This window comes from Hyperolius riggenbachi, chromosome 2 (genome assembly GCF_040937935.1).
Source record: "Hyperolius riggenbachi isolate aHypRig1 chromosome 2, aHypRig1.pri, whole genome shotgun sequence".
Lineage (NCBI taxonomy): Eukaryota > Metazoa > Chordata > Amphibia > Anura > Hyperoliidae > Hyperolius > Hyperolius riggenbachi.
In genome coordinates this window covers 80,194,242-80,217,758 of record NC_090647.1, presented here as the reverse complement: position 1 = coordinate 80,217,758, position 23,517 = coordinate 80,194,242, and the positions used below count along the sequence as shown (strand labels likewise).

The following is a 23,517-nucleotide window of genomic DNA, read 5'->3' as shown; positions in this document are numbered from 1 at the left end:
ATCACACCAGCAAGTTTCAATGAGGTAACAACTGAAGCCCTTCCCATCAGTTAGTATGGGAAGGATGGTGAACAGTGCTTTTGTCTAGTTCAGGAGGGACAACTGGCAATTGTTGCCAATTTTTGTAATAGCTGCAAACTGAGTACCAGCTATTTTTATTTCTTAACTTAAAAAACTTTATTGAAAACATCTGAAGAAATACAAACGATGATACAAATATTGAACATGCACGTGACATAAGTTTCTGAGAGCTCAGAAGTATCCATTCACTTCACTTCACTCAAAGTGTTCATATAAAAAAAAATATTGTGTTGGATGGTAAGGTGTGTTATTTTATGTAAATTACATTAAATACGAAATCACAGGAAAAGTGTGAACTTCATTCAAGTTACCAGCAAAATCCAAAAGAAGAGATAAAAATCTCTCAAAAGGGAGCCAGAGCCAGAGCTCCATGGGAGGCAGACGGAACCAACTCCAAATTCTTGACCATGTTAGCAATGTTCAACTCCAGACAAAGTTTTATTTTTAACACCAAACAGAACGTGGAAAGTTATGCCTGGTACACACAATACAATTTTATGACAGATTTACTGTCAGATCGATTATTTCCAACAGGTCTGATCTGATTTCTGATCGATTTTCCATTCGCTTCTATGGAAAATCAATCGGAAATCAGATCGGACCTGTTGGAAATAGTCGATCTGACAGTTAATCTGTCAGAAAATTGTATTGTGTGCACCTAGCATTAGTTGTTAGCAGTGATGACCTTCGAACTGGTTTAGAGTAGCTACCTACTCGAAATCCCTCGAAATTGAATCGTTAATTAGAGCACCTGAGGGGGTGGGTGAAGGAGGATTAGCTTGCCCATGTTGTCATCAGCTTTAATGCGCGTCCTACATCGCGTCCCATGTCACTTTCGCGTCACTACCACTCTTCCTTCTTTCGAGTTCAAGGAAGAAGCGTGGCAGTGATGTGACTTAGAACGCGACGTGGAACGCATTGAAGCTGATGGCAGCATGGGTAAGTTAACCCTCCCTCACCCGCTCTAATTAAGGTTTCAAATTTCGAGTAGGTAGCTGCTTGAAATCAATTTGGTTGTTGCATTAATTCATTTGTTAGAGGCTTTCCTCTCCTTAGGTAAATAATTTCTTTTCTATGTTTGACGCCCTGGGTTCTCTTTAAGTACACCTAAAGCAAGAGGGATATGGAGGCTGCCATATTTATCTCCTTTTAAACACCAGTTGCCTTGCAGTCCTGCTGATCTGTTTGCCTACAGTCATATCAGGATCACACACCTGAAACAAGCATGCAACTTTTATCCAGTGAGAAACATCTAATCTGCATGCTTATTCAGGGTCTATGGCTTAAAGTATTAGAGGCCGAGGATCAGCAGGACAGCCAGGCAACTAGCATTGTTTAAAAGAAAAATAAATACGGCAGCCTCCAAATTCCTCCCACACCAGATGTACTTTAAAGAGAACCTGCAGCATCAGAAAGTTAAAAAAGTAAATACCAAAGGAAAAGGGAAGCCTCTGGATTCTAAAGGGCTTCCCATGCTGTCCTCCTTGCCCGTGCCTTTCGCCGCGATGCTCAACACTGGTGCCGCATTCATCTTCTAGCACATGCCTGGCTGCACCTACATAGTAGCACAGAGTCGCTCGTGCACAAGCGTCTCCAGCTTACGAGAACGGCAGCACTCATACTTGTAGAGGAAAGCAGCCTCAATGTGATTACCAACAAACCTTTGTTGGTAATCTTCAGGGGGTCCGTGCTCTGCAACAGAGGACGGCGTGAGAAGCCTCTGTAGGATCCAGAGGCTTCTCTCTTCTTAGGTGAATAGTTACATTTATAAGCAAACCAGGATAAGAGGATGAACATCTCCATATTTGTATTGCAACTTACCTGATCACAGCCCACCTTCACCAGGTCCTGCAGCATTTGGCGGTTCACCTCTACAGGAGCCATGTTTCCAGACTCATTGGCGAAGGGCAGCAAGGAGTATCGGATCTCCCGTAAGGCCTTCTGGTAAGGTGCGAACTTGGCTGGTTGCCGCATCTGTTGTTGCTGCTGCTGCTGCTGTCTTGTGGCGTCTTTGCCATGCATTGCCTTTGAGTCCAGGGCGGAGTCATTGCTGGGTCCAACCGATACGCCTGGTGCAGGTGGCTTGGACGGCTGCTTCAAGCCTTCCCGAATCTCTTGCAGTCTCTGCCTGCTGTTTCCGGAATAGGTGGTGGCAGGGAAAGTTTTTGGCCTCATGGTTAATCCAGTTTAATATGCTCAGCATACAAGCTGTTCTATCCAGCCACGAGACCAGAGGATGTTCAGTTAGGTTTATCCATCGCAAAGAGTCCTGGGAACGGGATCAGGACTGATGAAATGATAGCTCCTATACCATCCAAAGGAGGAGGAGAGCCACATTCTCAACCTGCAAGACACACATACATCTGAATAATAATGAGCTGCGTGCAGAGACTTTACATATAGTGAATATATACAACATGACTCAAAGGTAACTTGTGACTAAGCTTACAGCAATTAATCCTGCATAAATATTCATCTATTTTCACACTTACACTCCTTCCAGTGGCTCTCCCAGCACATCAATTACCAGACTTTCCTTGTACGTCAGAACTATGAACTACAAACAAACCCGAATTGGCAGTACAGGTAATAATATTCATAAGATTTTGTCCATCAGGACCTGAACTAGTGTACTGAAAATGAAGCAATGTATTGCTCCGTGGGTTACCCAAGTCAGCAGTGTTTAACGACTTATGGGTTACCTCAATGGCAAAAAAGCCTCAGTGCAAATGGGAGGTCCTTGCTTACCCCCCCCCCCCCCCCAACACACACACACACACAGCAGCAACAGATTTATTAAAGATAAAAACTGTGCGGGGTGTAGCTAATTCTACTGCAGGAGAGAGGTCAGTCGTGTGTTGAGGGATAGTCCCACTCAAAACCAGCAAATACAAATGGGTGCACTAAATTTCAATAACGCATAGGTCACAATAGTTTGCCTACTGCTATGCACCTCAATGCAGCTGAACCAATAACATAACCTTCATAGAAGGGAAAAATTGCTGAGGTAGTAAGAGTGATCATAAAGTCTGTATACAGTGCTAGTGTCAGATGCTAACACTGTATATATGTATAGGCACAGTCTTTATGCTGCACCCCACAGTTTGTATCTTTATTAAATTTGCACGTGTGTGTGTGTGTGTGTGTGTGTGTGTGTATGTGTGTGTGTCGGGCAAGGACCTCCCACTGGCACTGAGGCTTTATTGCCATTGAGGTAACCCATAAGTCATTAAACACTGCTGACTTGGGCAACCCACGGAGCAATACATTGCTTCATTTTCAGTACACTAGGTCAGGTCCTGACAGACAAAATCCTATGACGTCAGTACTATGCACAGACTGGGAATAAACCAGGGCTGTGGAGTCGGGAGTTACGGAGTTGAAGCTATTTTGGGTACCTGGAGTCGGAGTCAGTGGTTTCAATAAACTGAGGAGTCAGAGTGGGATGATTTTTGTACCAACTCCCCAGCCCTGGTACAAATTAGACAAAGGAGTAGAGGAGTCAGTTAAGGGCACCGCCTGTGACATGGGTGACCAGGGTTCAAATCCTGGCTAGGGTCAGTACCTATTCCGTAAGGAGTTCAAGGTAGACTCCCTAAAGGTGGCCAAACATGGTACAATTTTTAATTTTTTTTCGATTAGATAAGTTAGTTTGATTATTCCGTTGGATCGAATATAAAGATTTTTCCAGCATGTCCGATCAGATTTTTCTCGGGAAAACGGGATAATCGTTCAAATTTCTTGACTGAAAAAAAAATAAATAATTTTCAACTTTCATTCGATTATTTACATCGAATAAACGGGAAAATCGTGTGTTTTTATTGTATCGTGTATGGGCACCATAACGCTGCAGGGCGGCCTCTTGAGTGCGTCTTTAGTGGCTGCAGCTCTTGAGCGCTTTGAGTCCGACAGTAGAAAAGCACTATACAAATGTTCGGATTATTGTTCTAATTTTGGGTACCTGGAGTCGGTGATTTCCTAAACTGAGAAGTCGGAGTTGGATGATTTTTGTACTGACTCAACATCCCTGGAATAAATGCTTCCTGAACCAATCTCTTGTGCCAGGGCCGGTTCACATTGTAGCAGACGAAAGAACTGATCCTGTAAAAACTGATCCATTTTCTGTTTAAACGGATCACTTTATTACAATGGCATACGTTTTTCCTCCAGTTCCATTCCGCCACCACCTGATCAGTACCTAAAGCCATCCATCTGGGTCTTCCACCACCGATGTCACCATCGAGCGGCTCCTGTCTGCTATAAACACCTGTATAGAGCCGTCAGAACCCAATCAAAAACATCCACGTTCCCACTGGTTTGCAAAAGACCAATGGAAATCCTCTCTGAGCACCAAGGATTTTCTTTAGTCCACTACTCAGTGAACCAATGAGAATGGTCCCTGGGGAAGGATGATTCCCATTGGTCTATTGCAAATCAATTGGAGCCTGATGAGGCTCGGATCTGTATACAGCTGTTTCTTCCGTGCAGGGACGCAAGTAGATGGTGGTGGCAGCAACAGAGGCCCCGAATTAACAGTGGCAGGTGAGTATTTTTCAAACTGGGCATGGCGGGCGACCAGCCTGGGTAGCAGTGATTCCATGGGCTTCCACTTTATCCACCCAATCCACAATTATGATGCCGGACCCAAATTTGCATTTCATTTTTTGAAACAGACCAAACTGATCCTTTACAAATGGACTGATGTTAAAAGATCATCTTGCTTTGCATGGGACATTTTTAGTGCTAGTGTGAATGCAGCCTTATGCAGGCAAGCACTGCTAAACCACAGACTCTATCATATGACAAGGTAGTGCAAAAAAGTACTACTTATATACTGTATTACCCTACAAATAAGCACTTTCAAAACATTTTTTTTACTATATGAAAAAGCTTCAGAATTATTCAGAAGCATAAAAAACAAGTTATACACAGTCCATTATAACAGGTTGAACATCCAGATGGGTAAATAAATGTATTGCTTTCAGAATTTAACAACTTCTATTTTGAGTATACAGTAGTTGGGCTTTAAAATGGGGCAATTTCTCTATATGATGAGCTTCTCTGGGGAAATAAACATAAATACTTGGGGAAATCCCCAGAGAGATTTATGCCAGTTAAACAAAAAAACAAACAAGTGACATTCTAACATCCCACAAGCTGTGGCACGGAGACAAACCAGTGTTTCCTGTACAAAGATAACACTATAGCAATATAAATGTAACAGACCCAGCATCCTTTTCAATAAAAAAGTGCCTGCATTTTACACCCCAACAATGCTATAATTACTCTAAAGTCAAGGAAGTGTAAGACATATAAAAAAAGATACATACTAAAAGTCACACACCATGCAGAATTGTCAGGTGCTGGACCAGTAAAGCAGTCAAATCATAATCCAAGAGGTCTGCACACTCCTCAGTACACAAAGTTGTTAATTCACATAAAGCGCCAGATGTCTATTCAGCAAACCAACAAACATTTTGGGGCCACGTCGGGCCCCTTAGTCAAGGCATAAACAGAATGGCAAAGGCGTACGTGAGGAATCGCCGCCGGGAGACTTGGGCGCAGGATACAGCCGGTATGGCTTATCCTGCTCCTGCACAAGTTCCCGGCGACGTTAAATACTATTCCCCCTCCAGGTCGCCATGGATGGTGGGGAATGAAATAATTCGGCTTCCAGCTATTGCTGGAGGCCGAATTATAGTGTTTTATAAGTAACTTCAGCTCCGTCTTCTGACGACGCCAAAGTTACTCCCAATGCGCCGCTATAGTCGTAATTCCTATTACGATCTATGGTGGCACCTGCTGCGCACAAGTCTCCTGCGCTGGATTGGAAGTGTTTGCTGCACACTCCTCAGTAGACAAAGTTGTTAAATTTACATAAAGCGCCAGATGTCTATTCAGCAACCCAACAAACATTTTGGGGCCACGCCGGGTCCCCCTAGTCAAGGCATAAACAGAACGGCAAAGGGCAAAATGCCTCAACAAATGTCACCTGCCACTTTGTCTATTGAGGAGTGTACAGACCTGTTGGATTTTGGCAAGAACACACGTAAATGCCAACTGGTACACTTGCCTTAGGGTAACAGTGAATATTTGTGGGTGCATAAGATGCAGGCAGATGTCAGGCATTTAAAGTGAACCGAAAGCAAACCTCGGGTACGAAAACAGATACTTACGTAAGAAGAGAGAAGCCTCTGGATCCAATAGAGGCTTCCCACGCTGTCCTGTGGTCCACTGTTGCCAAGCGTGAACCCCCAGAAGATTACTGATAAGGGCTTGTCGGTACCAGGGTCATGCTGCTCCTCAGGCAAGACTGTGACTATACTGCGCCTGTGGGAGTGGCTCCGCGCTACTGTGCAGGTGTGACTGTGCTTGCAGTGGTGCAGCTCATGCCAGGAGAGGAGCGCAGCCCTAATGTCAAAGAGAGTCCCAGGTAGCCACTCACTCTATGGTGTGTACGTAACACCTGATCACATGACATGCATTGAGAGCGGGAGGAGGGCAGCATAGTGCGAAGATCTCCTCTTCCTCCTGGTAGCCACTCACTCTATGGTGCATACTTGACTCCTGATCACATGACAAGCATTGAGAGCTGGAGGATGGCAGCATAGAGAGAGTAAAGAGACCGTTGCGGCGCTGAAGCAGTTAAATATTATATTGCTCCCTACTCTGCAAGGTGGGAGGGAGGAGGAGCTGGCCGGCCATTGTTTCGACTGTGGTCTCCAGTCTGGGAGAAGTTTAGAAAATCAGGCCTCTTTTTCATGCTTATTACCTTCTAACTGTGGAGACTCCTCAGTTTATGAAACCACAGACTCTCACCCCAGGTACCCAAAAGGGTTCCGTCTCCGACGTCTAATACTTACCAGGGCTGTGGGGTTGGTACAAAAACCATCTGACTCCAAAGCTTATGAAACCGCCAACTGTGACTCCAGATATCCAAAATTGCTCTGATTCCTCGACTCTGACTTCACAGCCCTGTATAAAGCACAAGTCTTTCTGTGTCCCTGAAGTATTTTTCTTGTTTATGGTAAACAGTAAAGAAGTTCCAAAACCCATACTGGAGCAGAGGCCTCCCCTGCCAGGAAGCATCTTAATTGATGTTTGGATATGAAGTATGAAGAACGTATGCTGCTGAAAGCCCAGCGCCTCAGAACAAGGCAGATAAGCCTCAGGCACATCTTCTTCCAATTACCTCCATACAAGGCATTTCACAGGCATTTTAAAGGGTCATTGAAACAGGTTAAAATGCACATCTGGCCAGGAATATGATGTAAACTGGATAACACCCCCCACACAGATAGTGCAGCATACAGAAAAAAAAATGATGGTCAGTGAGAAGCTTAATAACTTCGCCCTGATGTCACTTTTGTGTTAATTTTATGCAAATTCATGCAGCTTGGTATTGGATCAATCAAAACGGAGCAGCTGATGATTTTGACTGGTTGTAGCTCAAATTGCATACTTTTGCATAAATTTAACATAAAATCTGCATGAACGCAAAATGATTAGCATCTCACTGACCATCTCTAGAGAGAAAACATATGTAAAAAGAGAACCGAGAGCCCAATATAGTGTAGTAGGTCGAGACAATTAGAGTAAAGAAAAAGAGTAAAATGTATACTCACACACCAGGGTTACCACCAGGCAACCACTGTATAGACAGGTGAGGAGATTAAAGGGACTCCGAGCAGTGCAGAAACTATGGAAAGATGCATATCATTTTAAAGCTCTCTTTCTCCTCTTTCCAATGATATATAAACCGCCGCCCTACGCCTTTTAGTTTTCGCTATTTTCGCGATTGAAATTGTCGCGGCCGCGATTTTGATCGCGAAAATAGATAAAACTAAAAGGCGTAGGGCGACGATTTAGGTGTCGCCAGAAAGAGGAGAAAGAGAGCTTTAAAATGATATCCATCTTTCCATAGTTACATTGTATTACACAGGGCGACTTTTTCAGCAGAATGGAGCTGCTGACTTTGAGAAAAAGCTGGCGTACACGTGGGAGCGTGTGACATCACTCACGTACCCATGTTACCCTGGCAACCACGTGGGGTGTGTGTATGGACAGAGGACGAGTTAGCGGCGGACACAAACAGGTAAAGTATAGTGCACCGGGCACATTTGACTTGAAATCAATCAGGAATTGGACTGGGGTGTATGGGCAGCCAACAGATCTCTCTCTAATCAGATTCAATCTGAGAGAGATTTGTCTCTTGGTTGCTTCTGCCCATCATCGCTAGATGTATGGCTACATAAACAGTTTGTATTCTGTAGTGCTAAACATCCAGCGCAATCCAGGCATTAGGCTATTCTTAATCCGCTCCGCGGGCTCCAGAGGGTCAGGCGCAGTCTGCATAGCTGTGGTTGTCCTGGGATCGCCACGCTCCTAATAGATATGTGATTAAAGTCTTATTGCTGTGAGTCATGCAGCATGTTCATTTTTTCAACGAAAATTCTGCTGCATGTGTGGAATAAAACATTTTTTTGTATTAAAAGCCTTTAATTTGCAAATTACCATGTGATTTGCTAAATCCTTTCATAGAACTAAAGGAAAAAAAATGGCTGCATGCCCTTCCTGCTAACCTTGCGGCCGCTAGCAGTTTTACCAGTCAGAGTTATGAATTATTTCTGACAGCGCCAAACTGCAAAATAAATAGGGACAGCAAAACTTCATAAAAAGTTTAGGAACTCCTTGGCTGAAATGATTGATGCTTCAACCGAAAATCTAGGTTCACACCAGGCCCAGTAACGAAGCATTTACCGCAATGGACACCAACGGAAAAGGCGACAGATCTTATCTCATCTACAAGCGAAACGCGGAAAAATTTGAATATTGTGCAAAAGAGATATTTCAAGCGTTTATTTGTGATCATTTTGAGGATTATGGCTTGAAAACCCCCAAATCAAAATCTCAGCCCATTAGAATATTGTGAAAATGTTCAATATTGTAGGCTCAAAAGGTAGCCATACACTGGTCGATTTGCCATCAGATTCGACCTACAGATAGATCCCTCTCTGATCGAATCTGATTAGAGAGGGATCGTATGGCTACCTTTACTGCAAACAGATTGTGAACCGATTTCAGCCTGAAACTGTTCACAATCTGTTGTGGTGGTGGTGCTGCCGCCGCTCCCCCCGCCCACATACATTACCTGCTCCGCCGGCGCGACTCCAGTCCCCAGGTCTCCGCTGTCTTCTCCGCTCTGGTCTCCAGGTCCAGCATGCTTTACTTCTTCCTGCGCGGCAGGAAGTTTAAACAGTAGAGCGCCCTCTACTGTTTAAACTTCCTGCCGGGCAGGAGGAACTGAAGCATGCCGGAGACCAGCGCGGACACGGAGCAGCGGTGACCGGGGGTAGTCGTGCCGGCGGAGCAGGTAATGTATGCGGCTCTATTGCGTCGGTCGTCGGGTACTCGAACGCCGCTAGCGACGCGCTCCCTACCCGCGGGAGATCGACGGTAATTTTCCGCACGGAGCGATCGGACGAAATGGATCGATCCCAGTGATCGAATCTGCTGTCGAAACGGCGGCAAATCGGGCCAGTGTATGGCCAGCTAAAGGGTTTGACTCTAATCAGCTAATTAATCCAAAACACCTGCAAAGGATACCTATTTCATATATTAGTTTCACCTTTTAAGTTGAGTTACGGAAATAAATGGACTTTAGCACGATATTCTTATTTTTCTTATTTTTCGAGTCTCACCTGTATATGGTCCATCAGACAGTACACAACACAAGTTTTCCTTTAACCACTTTACCCCCGCGCGTACGTATTTCTCCGCCCCTTTTTCCATCCTTTAAAAACCAGGGACGGAGAAACATGTACTTTCCGCGTTCCCGACGCTGTCCGCGCTCCCGCTCGTAAACACGCCGCCCGCCGCTAGTAAAACCGCCGCCGCCCGCTCGCCCGGAGATCAATGAACGGGAAAATCCATTCCCGTTCGTTGATCTAAGCCCCACAATGACCCGCTGCTCTCCTATGGGCAGCGCGATCATTGTGAGAAGAAACTCACGTGTCCAGCCTCCTTATTCTTCCTCCAAGCTTCCGGAAGGAGGCTTGGAGGTCGCAATAAAGCAAAAAGTTACTGTGGCCATCTTGTGGCCAAATAGTAAACTACACCCTACACATTTTTCACATACAAATAAATGACTTTTACACACAAAATTAACTCATTACCTCCCACACTCCCCATTTTTTTTTTTTTTGTAATTAAAAAAAAATTCAAAAATTTACAATTAAAAAAAATACATAATTAGTTACCTTAGGGACTGAACTTTTTAAATATTTAAGTCAAGAGGGTATAACACTGTTACTTTATAAACTATGGGCTTGTAATTAGGGATGGACGCAAAACTGAAAAAAATGCACCTTTATTTCCAAATGAAATATTGGCGCCAAACATTGTGATAGGGACATAATTTAAACGGTTTTATAACCGGGACAAAAGGGCACATAAATTTCATGGGTTTTAATTACAGTAGCATGCATTATTTAAAAACTATAATGGCCGAAAACTGAAAAATAATTTTTTTTTCCCCACATTTTTCCTATTTTCCCATTAAAACACATTTAGAAAAAAATAATTCTTGGCATAATGTCCCACCTAAAGAAAGCCTAATTGGTGGCGGAAAAAACAAGATATAGTTCATTTCATTGCGATAAGTAATGATAAAGTTATAGACGAATGAATGGAAGGAGCGCTGAAAGGTGAAAATTGCTCTGGTGGTCAGGGGGTAAAACCCCTCAGTGGTGAAGTGGTTAATAGGCACCACTGTCATTGTTTTGAATACTTGAAATCACCCAAGCTCCACTAGGTATTAATGTATATCAATATTGTCATTGGGCAAAACTCCCTGAGGCCTGGAACCCACTACAAATTGCAAATCGCTATAGTTTTTAATGAGCATTTTATAAGCAATTTCTTGAGCGTTTTCTGGCGATTTTGGTAGCGATTTTAAAAAGTGTAATCTTTTTGCCAGCGATTGTGTAGCAATTTGTGATTAGCGATTTAAATTCTGATTGATCCTTTCAATGTATTATCATTTATTTTACAGTTTGCAGTGTGTGTAGTGATTGATGAGCAATTAAGCCAGCGTTTATATACTTTACATTGCAAAAACCCTAACGCCACTAAAATGCTGTCCTGCGATAGTGATTTTGCTAATAGCAAATGTTCCAGTGGAATTTGGCCCATCCATTAACATTAGCTGAGTGTTTAGGGAAATCGCTAGCGTTTTGAACTGATCCCTAAACGCTCAAAAAAAAAAAAATTGCTTTAGTGGGTTCCAGCCCTAACACTGCTTCTGCCTACTGAGCGCGTCCTAATGGTTACAGCTGTGGCGCTTTGAGTCCGCCAGGAGAAAAGCACAATATAAATGTTATTTGTCTTGTTTTTGTCTAGATTTGCATACTACAAGTCTTTCAACACGACAAAAATTGCTGGTAGTACCGACATCTTCCTTTGCACTTTTCATAGTCAGGTCACTAACCTCAGAGGACCTTACAATCTATCGCTCCTACCAAAGTCATAATCTGTTATCCCCGGTACAGTCTAGGGACGATTTTTGGGGAGAGTCAATGAACTTTCAGAATGTTTTTGAGTGATAGAGAGGAAACCCAATGCCAACATAAGAACACACAAACTCCATGCAAGATAGCGTCCTGGCCACAGCCCGAACCCGGCTGCAGAGTGATGAGTATTAATTTTATTCACAGTAAAAATGTGTAAACTTAAAATCCCAGCCAGGGCACTATCTGCATGGAGTTTGTATGTTCACCCTGTGTATGTGTGGGTTTCCTCTGGGCACTCTAGTTTCCTTACACACCCCAAAAGCATACAGATACGATACATACAGTACACAATACGATACATACATAGACATATGATTCTGGTAGGGATTAGATTGTGAGCCCCTCTGAGTCTGAGGGACAGTTAGTGAGAAGACGATATACTCTGTGCAGCGCTGCAAAAGATGTTGGCGCTATATAAATACTAAATAATAATAATTAGTCTAGGGCTGATTTTTTGTGAAGAGCTGATGAACTTTCAGTATTTTTTTTTTTTTGGTATGTGGGAGGAAACCCATGCAAACATAAGAACAGACAAACTCCATGCAGGTAGTGTCCTAGCCAGAGACCGAACCTGGCTGCAGACAGAGTGTTGAGTATTATTTTTATTCCCAGTAAAAATGTGTAAACTTACTACTGACTTTAAAACAATGAGCTAAATATTTACATAAGCAATACTAAGAAAGGCATGTAATAATATACCACTGACACAATGTACTGTTTTGTCCCCTTGCCACTGATATGTGTTTTTGGGGAAAGGTTAATCTCCACTTATCGCTCTGCACAGCAATGTTACGTGAGGCTTAAACAACCTGGACATGTTTACCATCCTTCCAATAAAAGCGGCCTTATGACACCCCTCTGTGAAATACGTCTGATGAGCCCACAGGACGTGTTCACAAAGTGGTTTCAAACACAAGCTCAAACAATCGCAGACACAAGTCCAAACAGTCATCAGGAAGAGAGAGTAAACTGTCTTTTACATTACCTTGGCTAGTGTCCCAGCCCTGGCAGTGCCACTTTTCACTTAATCGCATGGTACGTTCCTTCAGAGGAGCACGGGGGTTTAAAGACTTCACTGTTGCACAGGGAAAAAAAATCCAAGGAATAGGACGTCTCCTTTCTCTTTGGGAAGTTGCAGAAAGTTCCTCCTTCACCTCCTCCTCTTTCCTCTTGGCGTCAACTCCTCAGTCACAGAGGCACATTCCAAGCTGGGGAGAATTTACAGTCCGATCAGAGTAGAGAAAGAGAGAGAGAGAGAGAGAGAAGAAAAAATCCCCATGTGCCTCTCATGCAGCAGGAATGCTCTAGGTTAGGCCGATCAAGCACCGCAGCTGGGTATTATAGTTTTTAGCAAGCCATGCATAAAACGCCACAGAATGCAGAGGTAAACATAAATACTGGGCCACACCTTTGGGCAGCACAACATAATCTGCTGTCAGAAGGCATGTTTTCAGCTGAAGGGTACGGGTCACAAGTTAACTCTCATTGATTAGCTAGAGTATACGGTTACAGTAGTACTAATATTTAGCAGAGGAAATATAAGCACAGCATATTCTGGCGTATAAGACTACTTTTTAACCCTTGAAAATCATCTGAAAAGTCAGGGGTCGTCTTATACGCCGGGTGTCATTGATGCCGGGTGATACGCCCTATCAGGTTACCGCCTCTCAGATCTCGCTGCTGAGGACTGTAGTGAAGCGGCGCAGGCGCACCTGCGCGAGATCTGAAAGGCAGAGAAGGAGGTAAATAGGATACAAGGGCGGGCCAGAAGGGTGAAAGAGGCGTGTTTTATGGGATCAGCACAATCTATTCTTCCATACCGCTCTGATGAACAGGTAGACAAGGAGAGCTGACCAATCCACGTAGGGAGAGGGAGAGTTGACCAATTGAACCAGTCAATCGCTTAAATACTGTTATATACTGGGTACCACATACAGTACAGCACCAGTACAATTTCATACATAGCACCAGTATATGATTACCCCTCCCCCCACTATGAAAAAACTTGTACACACACTTATAAGATATACTGTACATTTCATCCAGAGTAAAAAGCACTATTAGTGACTTTTCTCTTATGTTGCTGCTGCTTTATTATTTAGTATTTATATAGTGCCTACATCTTCCACAGCACTGTACAGAATATATATATATATATATATATATATATATATATATATATATATATATATATATATATATATATATATATATATATATATATAGTAATTTACTGTCCCTCAGATGAGCTCACAATCTAATCCCTACCATAGTAATATGCCAAACATAGTCTAGGGCCAATTTAGGGGGAAGACAATTAACTTTTCTTTATGTTTTTGGGGTGTGGAAGGAAACCCATGCAGACATGCTTACAGTAAATGGTTAAAATCTGACAAATCTGTCAGGTCTTCCACTATTTAATCTCCTCTTGGGGGATTCTCAGTATCTCCTTTATTCCTTCCAAAAGCAATCCCTGCAGAGGATCTACACAAAGATGCCAGCCAGCTCGCCCACTCATTTGCACTCTATTTTGGCAGGTGGCCTGAGCAACCTCTGTTCAGTAAATGCATTTGAAAATAAAGAAGACCCTGAGAATCCCTCATGAGGAGACAGGCTTGTCCAAAATCTGTCAGAGTTTAACTGCTTACTGTACACGACAGGAGCTTAAAGGTAAATTCATAGTGCATTTTAGTCTAGGAGAAATGCTCTTCTTGTGCACATGTATTTTACATTTTACATTTTTTCACGATATTGGTCCTTTACTTTCGGTTGTAGATAGAGTTTAGGAGGGATAAAACCACCTTAGGGCTTTTCCAACTGTTTTGTCTCCCCCAGAAAGATTTCGACTTACTTCCTGTTATTAACGCTTTAATGGGGACTGGAGTTGATGGACGACTTCCCAATAAGGGCACAGACAGCAATGAAAAAAAGTCACGAATTCTAAAGCCTGGTACCCACATCAGTTTTTATTAGCCAATCACTGGACAATTTTACCGCCCCTTGTAGTATGTAAGCTTACCTACTCAATCTGTTCATAGTATTGTATTAAAAAAATCTACTGGCCCGCATCCTACATGGAGGTGGTAAGATTTGCCAATCAAATAGGATGTGTCTATGTACCCTAAAGCCTGGTACACACTTTCAGTTATGACTGGCCAATCACTGACCAAGCTTATCATCTCCATGTAGTAGGAGGGTTTACCTTACCTACACAATCTGCTCATAGCACTCAATATCTGTGGACCCTTGTAATACCAGGGTTGTGTAGTCGAGAAGTCGGAGTTGGAACAATTTTGGTTACCCGAAGTCAGAGTGAATGGTTTCATAAACTGAGGAGTCGGATGATTTTTGCACAAAATCCACATCTCTGGTAAGTATAATGGCCCATACTCACGAGGGACTTTTGTCGCCTCAACACGCGGCGCGCGCGTGTTGCGGCGACAGGTCGCCCGTGAGTATGGGCCGTCGCACGCGCGCGCGCCCCCGAACTGTCGCCCGTCGCTATGTCGCCATGCGATTGAAACTTTCAATCGCATGGCGACAGTCGCCGCTGCCCCCCCGCCGCAACTGTCGCTAGTCCGCGTGAGTACGCGGACTAGCGACAGCAACCTCCATTGAGGTTCACAGACCTTCCGGTGAGCTTCCGGCGGGGGGAGGAGGAACGTCAGCGACAGCTTCCGCCTTGCCGCTGGTCCCTCTTCCGCATGTGTACGCGGAGGGACCTGGCGAGAAGCTGTCGCCGGCCTGTCGCCCACACGCTCACGTGTGCTGGCGACAGGCGAGTTTTGCAGCCCGTGAGTACGGGCCATTAGACAAAGGAGTCGAGGAGTCGGAGTCAAGGCCATTTTGGGTACCTGGAGTCGGATGATTTTTGTACTGACTCCACAGCCCTGCATAATACACAGAGGTGTTTAGATCGGTCAGTGAATGGCCAATCATAATTGAAAGTGTGTACCAGGCTACACGAAACCCAAGGTGAAAAGACATGTGGAGGCTGCCATAGTCATTTCCTTTTAAGCAGTTCACATTGCCTGGCTGCCCTGCTGATCCTCTGCCTCTAATACTCTTATGCTACGTACACACATGCGACAACGATCGTTCGTTAAGAACGACGAACGAACTTTTAATTGATGAAAGAACGACCTAAGTAAAGGTAGTTTTAAAATGTGTGTAACGATCTGATCGTTAGAACGAACGTTACATCACAGAAAGCAACTATTGCGCCTGCGCATAAAAATGAGAAGTTTCACGGAGAAATAGTGAAATGCGCATGTCAAGCCTAGTACGAACGATCGTTTCCAACGATGTACTACTTTTGCAAACGATCGTCGTTGGTTAAAATCCGCCGAGACAGAACTTTCTTTTGTAGCGATTTGGCTCGTTCGTCGTTTGCCTTAATAGTCGGTGGTTAGTTTTTTGTAACGATCGTCGTTGGTAAAGATCGGGGAACGATCGTTACAAACGACTATAGTCGCATGTGTGTACGCACCTTTAGCCATAGACCCTGAACAAGCACATGCAGATCAGGTGCTCTCACTGAAGTCTTACTGGCTTAGCCACATGCTTATTTTAGGTGTGTGATTCAGAGGCTGCTGATCAGAAAGATCAGTAGGACTGCCAGGAAACAGGTATTGTTTAAAAGGAAATAAATATGGCAGCTCAGGTTCCTTTTAAGGATGCTGTCAATGTTTCAATTGAAATTCATTTAAAATAAAGAAATGAAAATGTTGAACCAAAATGTCTTTTTTTTCTTTGAAAATGTTACAGAACAATTGAAAAAATGAGTACGGAGGAAATTCTATAGAACCATTGAGAGTCTTTTTTACCCATCTCCAAAACTGCGAAGCCCTTCCACATTGGACACACCCTCACATACCACCTCTGCCCCAGTCATTCCACCTATGCAGTGCTGCAGGTCTGAGGTACTCATGTCAGAATTCCAGCACAGAATGTCACCTGTATCGTGTTCCTGAGTCACGGCACTTCTGAGCTGCTGTGACCCTCTGAGCTTCTCTTGTCACATTCCTGAGGTTTATGAGTCTCCCCCCAGCTGCAAGCCAACTTTATAGTGCATTTCTTTACCAAATGCCAGCTTTATAGTAAACTCGTGCCTTCTATTACAGAGATATATTTTGCTCAATCAATCACTAAATGCAGCCTCAGCAGTAAATGTAGTTGTTCTATAGAGCTACAGCTGACAGTGCATTCTGGTGATCGTTAACGATACCAATTCAGAACTAAATATCACTTGGCAAGTACTGGCTGGTGGTTGAACCTCTCCAAGGCAGTAGACCACTCTGTTCTGACACAGCAAACTTGACTTACACAGAATCGGTGGGTATATTCTGTATTCCTAAAGTAATGGTATTCGGCACTGATTACATTATAGCTACCATTACAATGTGACATGAATACGCCTCAAAGTTATGCCTGGTACACACTATGCAATTTCCTGTCAGACAGATGGGACAAATCAATTATTTCTGACAGATTCAATCTGATTTTACATTCCTTTTTCTGATCAATTTTCCGATCGCTTCTGTACAAAATCAATCAGAAAAACGATCGGAAATCAGATCGGACCTGTTGGAAATAATGGATTCGACCTGTCTATCTTCCAGGAAATTGCATGGTGCGTACCAGGCATAACATACTATCTCTATAATGCCCACTTGCATTGCAAACCTCTGTCGTTTCTAAGCTCTAGACAACATTTCTAAAACTGCATCCCTTTTCTGATTATTTCTGACAACCCCTCAATATAGGCATATCTGCACCAATCACTGAATATTCAATTACAGATACTGCTTCTAGAACTAAAAGGTACATACAAGTTCAATATCTGTTGCCTTAAAGGACAACTGTAGTGAGAGCCATATGGAGGCTGCCATATTTATATCCTTTTAAGCAATCCTAGTTGCCTGGCTCTCCTGCTGATCCTCAGCCTCTAATATTTGTAGCCATAGCCCCTGAACAAGCATGCAGCAGATCAGGTGTTTCTGACATTTTTAGATCTGATAATATTAGCAGCATGCCAGTTTCTGGTGTTATTCACATACTACTGCAGCCAAATAGAGCAGCAGGACTACTATGCAACTGGATGAAATAAATATGGCAGCCTACATATAACTCTCAGTACAGTTGTCCTTTAAATAATTGTTAAGGAGAGGGATTTTTGAAAGAGCACTGCACACACGCAGCGCTTGGCAACGGCAGAGAAGCGCTTTCTATTCGATGGAGTGGGGATGACAAGCAAAAAGGGACACGATAATAATGATTTATGTCTGAGACAATCATGATTGATTACTGATGAAAAATCTAGCGTAGCGTCGTTAGCCCCAACCTACTCATTTGTGTCATCTCTTCTGAATGACACCCCCATAAAGCACAGTAATACAATTTGCACTTTCAGGACCCCATGCCCTGTCTACACTGATGTGTTTCTACTTTTTAGAACAACGATTCTTGAAATGTTTCATGTCACATTTTGTGAACTTCAGACCATCACTACAGTGCCCAAATTGTCTTCCAGCAATGCACTCCAAAGATCAATGCCATTATTGTGGTGCTCGTATCATCTGTCTAGAGCCACATGACTGTCATGCAGTGCCACGTTTTACCTTAACAGTGCCTTGACTGTATTGAATGTAACAGCCTACCTTTACAGTGTTTGGAAGTACAAAATATCACTTTGACAGAGTTCTGTGCTTTGTCTCTCAAACTCCATGCCTTCCCCTAAGGCAGGCATGGGCAAACTTGGCCGTCCAGCTGTTAAGGAACTACAAATTCCACAATGCATTTGCCTTTATGAGTCATGACTGTGGATGTCAGACTCCTGCAATGCATTGTGGGACTTGTAGTTCCTCAACAGCTGGAGGGCCAAGTTTGCCCATGCCTGCTCTAAGGCAACATATCACTACTCCAGAGTAGAATGCCACTTCTTGCTACCACTCCCATGCAGGTACAGCAAACAACTAAGACTAAGCTCCATGCCCTCTATCTAATACAGTATGCCACCCTAAGCTCCATGCCACCACTCTAGTACAGAATGCCACAAACCCAATACAGAATGCCAACCGCACGCTCTATACTATAACTCCAGTACAGAATGCCACCCAAAGCACCATGCCACCACTCCAGTACAGAATGCCACAACTCAGGTACAGAATGCCACCCCAAACTCTATGCTATAAATCAGTACAGAATGCCACCCCAAGCTCTATGCTATAAATCCAGTACAGAATGCCACCCCCAGCTCTATGCTATAACTCCTGTACAGAATGCCACCCCCAGCTCTATGCTATAACTCCTGTACAGAATGCCACCTTAAACTCTACGCTATAACTCCTGCACAGAATGCCACCCCAAGCTCTATGCTATAACTCCTGTACAGAATGCCACCCCAAGCTCTATGCTATAACTCCTGTACAGAATGCCACCCCAAGCTCTATGCTATAACTCCTGTACAGAATGCCACCCCAAGCTCTATGCTATAACTCCTGTACAGAATGCCACCCCAAGCTCTATGCTATAACTCCTGTACAAAATCCTAATCTCTATTCTATAACTACTGTACAGAATGCCACCCTAAACTCCATGCCACCACTCCAGTACAGAATGTCTTCCTAAACTCCATGCCACCACTCCAGTATAGAATGCCACTCTAATCTCTATGTTATAACTCCTGTACAGAATGCCCCCCCCTATCTCTATGCTATATAACTCCAGTACAGGATGTTATCCTAAACTCCATGCCACCACTCCAGTACAGAATGCCACCCTAATCTCTATGTTATAACTCCTGTACAGAATGCCACCCTAATCTCTATGCTATATAACTCCAGTACAGGATGCCTCCCTAAACTCAATGCCACCACTCCAGTACAGAATGCCACCCTAATCTCTATGCTATAACTCCTGTACATAATGCCACTATAATCTATATGCTATAACTCCAGTACATAATGCCACTATAATCTTTGATATTAACTCCAGTACAGATTGCTACCCTAATCTCTATGCTATATAACTCCAGTACAGGATGCCACCCTAAACTCCATGCCACCACTCCAGTACAGAATGCCACCCTAATCTCTATGCTATAACTCCTGTACATAATGCCACTATAATCTCTATGCTATAACTCCAGTTCCCTAATGCCACTATAATCTCTGATATTAACTCCAGTACAGATTGCTACCCTAATCTCTATGCTATATAACTCCAGTACAGGGTGCCACCCCAAACTATGCTATAACTCTTGTACAGAATGCCACCCTAAACTCTATGCTACATAACTCCAGTACAAAATGCCACTCTAAACTATGCTATAACTCTTGTACAGAATGCCACTCTAATCTCTATGCTATAACTCCAGTACAGAATGCCACCCTAAACTCTATGCTACATAACTCCAGTACAGAATGCCACCCTAAACTCTATGATATAACTCCTGTACATAATGCCACTATAATCTCTGATATTAACTCCAGTACAGAATGCCACCCTAATCTCTATGCTATATAACTCCAGTACAGGATGCCACCCTAAACTCCATGCCACCACTCCAGTACAGAGTCAGAATGCCATTTTAAACTATGCTATAACTCCTGTACAGAATGCCACCCTAATCTCTATGCTATATAACTCCAGTACAGAATGCCACCCTAAACGCCATGCCACCACTCCAGTACAGAGTCAGACTGCCACTTTAAACTATGTTATAACTCCTTTACAGAATGCCACTCTAAACTATGCTATAACTCCAGTACAGGATGCCACCCTAATCTCTATGCTATAACTCCAGTACAGAATGCCACCCTAAGCTCCATGCTATATAACTAAGTACATAATGCCACCCTAAACTATGCTATAACGCCAGTACAGGATGCCACCCTAAGCTCCATGCTATATAACTAAGTACATAATGCCACCCTAAACTATGCTATAACTCTTGTACAGATTGCCACCCTAATCTCTATGCTATATAACTCCAGTACAGAATGCCACCCTAAGCTCCATGCCAGCACTCCAGTACAGAATGCCTCCTCTCTCTGAACCCCTAGCTCTATATATCCGCTGACAGGACCCAGGGAACCCTTTCTCCGGTGCCCACACTACTTCCCAGCCCCGCATTCCAGTATCCGGAACTCTCCAGCCCTCACTCTTCAGTGAAATGCCCCGCAGTCCGGCTGAGCAGCAGCAGTAGCGGGGTGCCTGACGTGTGCCGGTGACTATGACCAGGCCTGTCCCGTTACCTGCGCTCGGGTTTCTCCGTACAGTCTCCGCTTCCCGAGGTCCACGCTCTCCCCCCACCAGCGATACATACGGCACGACGGACTTGGACGTTCACCGCATTGTTTGCATTCCATTGCGGTCACGTGTTCCAGGCAGCCTGCGTCATTTCACCGCCAGCCTGGAATTGGAGGAGGATGCCCGGAGGCGTGGCCCCAAGAGAACCCAGTCTGTGTCCACCCTGGTGATGATGATGACTGACTAGTCGGTGAGCTGCCAGTGTGTGAATGCCTGGCTGTGCAGGTATCTGCTGCTGTACGGGAACCATGTGACTGACTGGTGCAGCTCTCTGCTCGTCCTCAGGTTGTTGTAGTGTGGCCCTGGTAACCAGGAGCAGTCCATGGCCTTCACTGTATTCATGGGAATAGAAACCAGAGTTTTGAATAGTAAATAGGACAACACAACTTTGATTACAGAGCATGAAATTAGTTTTCATTTATAGGAAACGAGATGAAATAAAGGGCAGCATATATTTCGTCTGGAGCGCTTTTGCTGGCGATTTCGGCAAAACGCTCCAACGCTAGTGCTTTTCAAAGCGCTAGTGTAATAAAACCCTATGCGCCCGTTTTACTTGAGCGATTTGCGCTAATCACCGCAAATCGGCCAAGATCGTGAAACGCAAACGCTTTGCCTGCACCATTTTCAGGCGATTTCCCAACTATCGCATTTCAGTGCTATAGAAGCGCTAAACACGATTGCGGAAAAATCGCTGCAGTGTTCAGTGATTTTACCGCTGAAAAATCACTCATGCATATTGTGCTTTTAAGTGTGAATGGCCCTGGGGCTTCCTCTAGACCAGTGATCTGCAAACTTGACTCTCTAGCTGTTAAAGAACTACAAGTCCCACAATGCATTTGCCTTTATGAATCATGACTGTGGCTGTCAGACTCCTGCAATGCAGTGTGGGACTTGTAGTTCTTTAACCTTTCTGGCGGTAAGCTGCGCAGGAGGTTTTCTCAGGCCCTGCTGGGCCGATTTACTTAATTATTTTTTTTGCTGGACGCAGCTAGCACTTTGCTAGCTGCGCCAGCACACCGATCGCCGCCGCCCCGCGCTCGATCGCTGCTGCGCGCTCGATCGCCGCTATCCGTTGCGGCGCGCGGTCCCCCCCCCCCCCCCAGACCCCGTGCGCTGCCTGACCAATCAGTGCCAGGCAGCGCCGAGGGGTGGATCGGGACTCCCAATGACGTCGGTGATGTCATCCCGCCCCGTCGCCATTGAACGGGATTTCCTGATCGAAGCGGGCGGGGGGATGCCGCTGAGCAGCGGCTATCATGTAGCGAGCCCTGGGCTCGCTACATGATTTAAAAAAAAAAAAAAAAAAACTGCTGCGCTGCCTCCTGGTGGAATTTTTTATACCGCCAGGAGGGTTAAAAGCTGGAAAGCCATGTTTGCAGATCACTGCGAGACCCCTGTGGACCGTAGGCTCGGGCAATTGCAGCTGCTATGGGGCCCTGGAGCAGAGGGGGCCCAGGTGGTACTTGATGGGTGGTGTTCATGCCCTCTTCTGCTGTGGTGGCCACACTGGCTGCTCTGTAACCCTTTCAGCAACAGAAGGACCCTCACTTTCCTCCCCCGCAGCTGCAAACATCTTCCAAGTTGTAGATTAGTCTTGGTTACCACCATCACTCCACTTCTTGTCTTTAAGGTGGGCAGTAACATCCCCTGACATGTTAAGAAAAACCAGGAAGACAGCCACAGGCTAAAATACCATCTTACATTTATTGTGCAATCTGATGTGTGCAGAGGAGGCCCCCAGTTGGGAGACGCCCCTCCCCACCTGCTTCACTGCTCTAGGTCTGGCATGTTACTGAATGACAAGCAGACAAACTACCTCTGCCAAGTTTCTAACCAGAAAACATCAGAGTAGAGAAAAGTCATGGGGAAGCACATGATTGATTCATCAACATGGCCAGATTTCAGGCAAGGCCACTAAGGCCCTGGCCTAGTGCACCAGGAAAGTAAGGGGCGGCTGTGGGCAGCAGGGTAGCAGTAGCAGTTAGCCTGACGATCATTAGTCCTGCTATACTGAGTTTGCACATAGCGGTGGGTGGCTACCAACAGTTGGAACTGGGGATGAAGGAGCAGCAAACGGGCACTTACAGTGATGTCTGAGCTACTTATCACTCACTGAATGTGCCGTTTGCCAAGGAGCTTACAATCTAATCCCTGCTATCATGTCACTAAATGTCCTCAGAAGAGTTTATGCAATCACTTCACTAACTGTCCTCAGAGGAGCCTACAATCTAATCCCTGTCACATTGGAGGGGGAGTTTAGGATGCTGTTGGTCTGGGGGCAGCTGGTGATAGTGGGCATTGGGCGGTAAAAAGTACAAATCCGGCTCTGTACAGGTGAATTATTTGAAGTTCTCTTAATGGCTAGTTATGATAACGTTATTATGTTGCACATTTACTACCTGTGTAGGTCAATTTCATCCAGCCAACCTGTGGTAAAAAGTTGGTTAAGTCAGTCTATCAAATCCCTTTGCAGTATAAATTAATCAACACTGCCATTTCTGGGCACAGGCAATCCAAGCAAAGGCTTGGAATGTTCTCTAGTGTACAGGACACA

General features: G+C 44.4%; 1 protein-coding gene across 2 annotated transcripts in view; it reads right to left on the bottom strand.

Moving 5' to 3' along the window:
* Nucleotides 1-21,039, bottom strand: part of LATS2 (large tumor suppressor kinase 2) — a 75,726-nt gene extending 54,687 nt beyond the window's left edge. The window contains exons 1-3 of one of the 2 annotated variants that reach the window (XM_068266956.1): nucleotides 20,909-21,039; nucleotides 12,637-12,859; nucleotides 1,903-2,425 (exon numbers count right to left, since the gene is read on the bottom strand). In XM_068266956.1, the coding sequence (XP_068123057.1) occupies nucleotides 1,903-2,256 (354 nt within the window). In that variant the 5' untranslated portion in view covers nucleotides 2,257-2,425; nucleotides 12,637-12,859; nucleotides 20,909-21,039. The remainder of the gene's footprint in view (nucleotides 1-1,902; nucleotides 2,426-12,636; nucleotides 12,860-20,908) is intronic. The other variant, XM_068266957.1, reaches the window with a different exon arrangement.
* Between the last annotated feature and the right edge of the window lie 2,478 nt (nucleotides 21,040-23,517).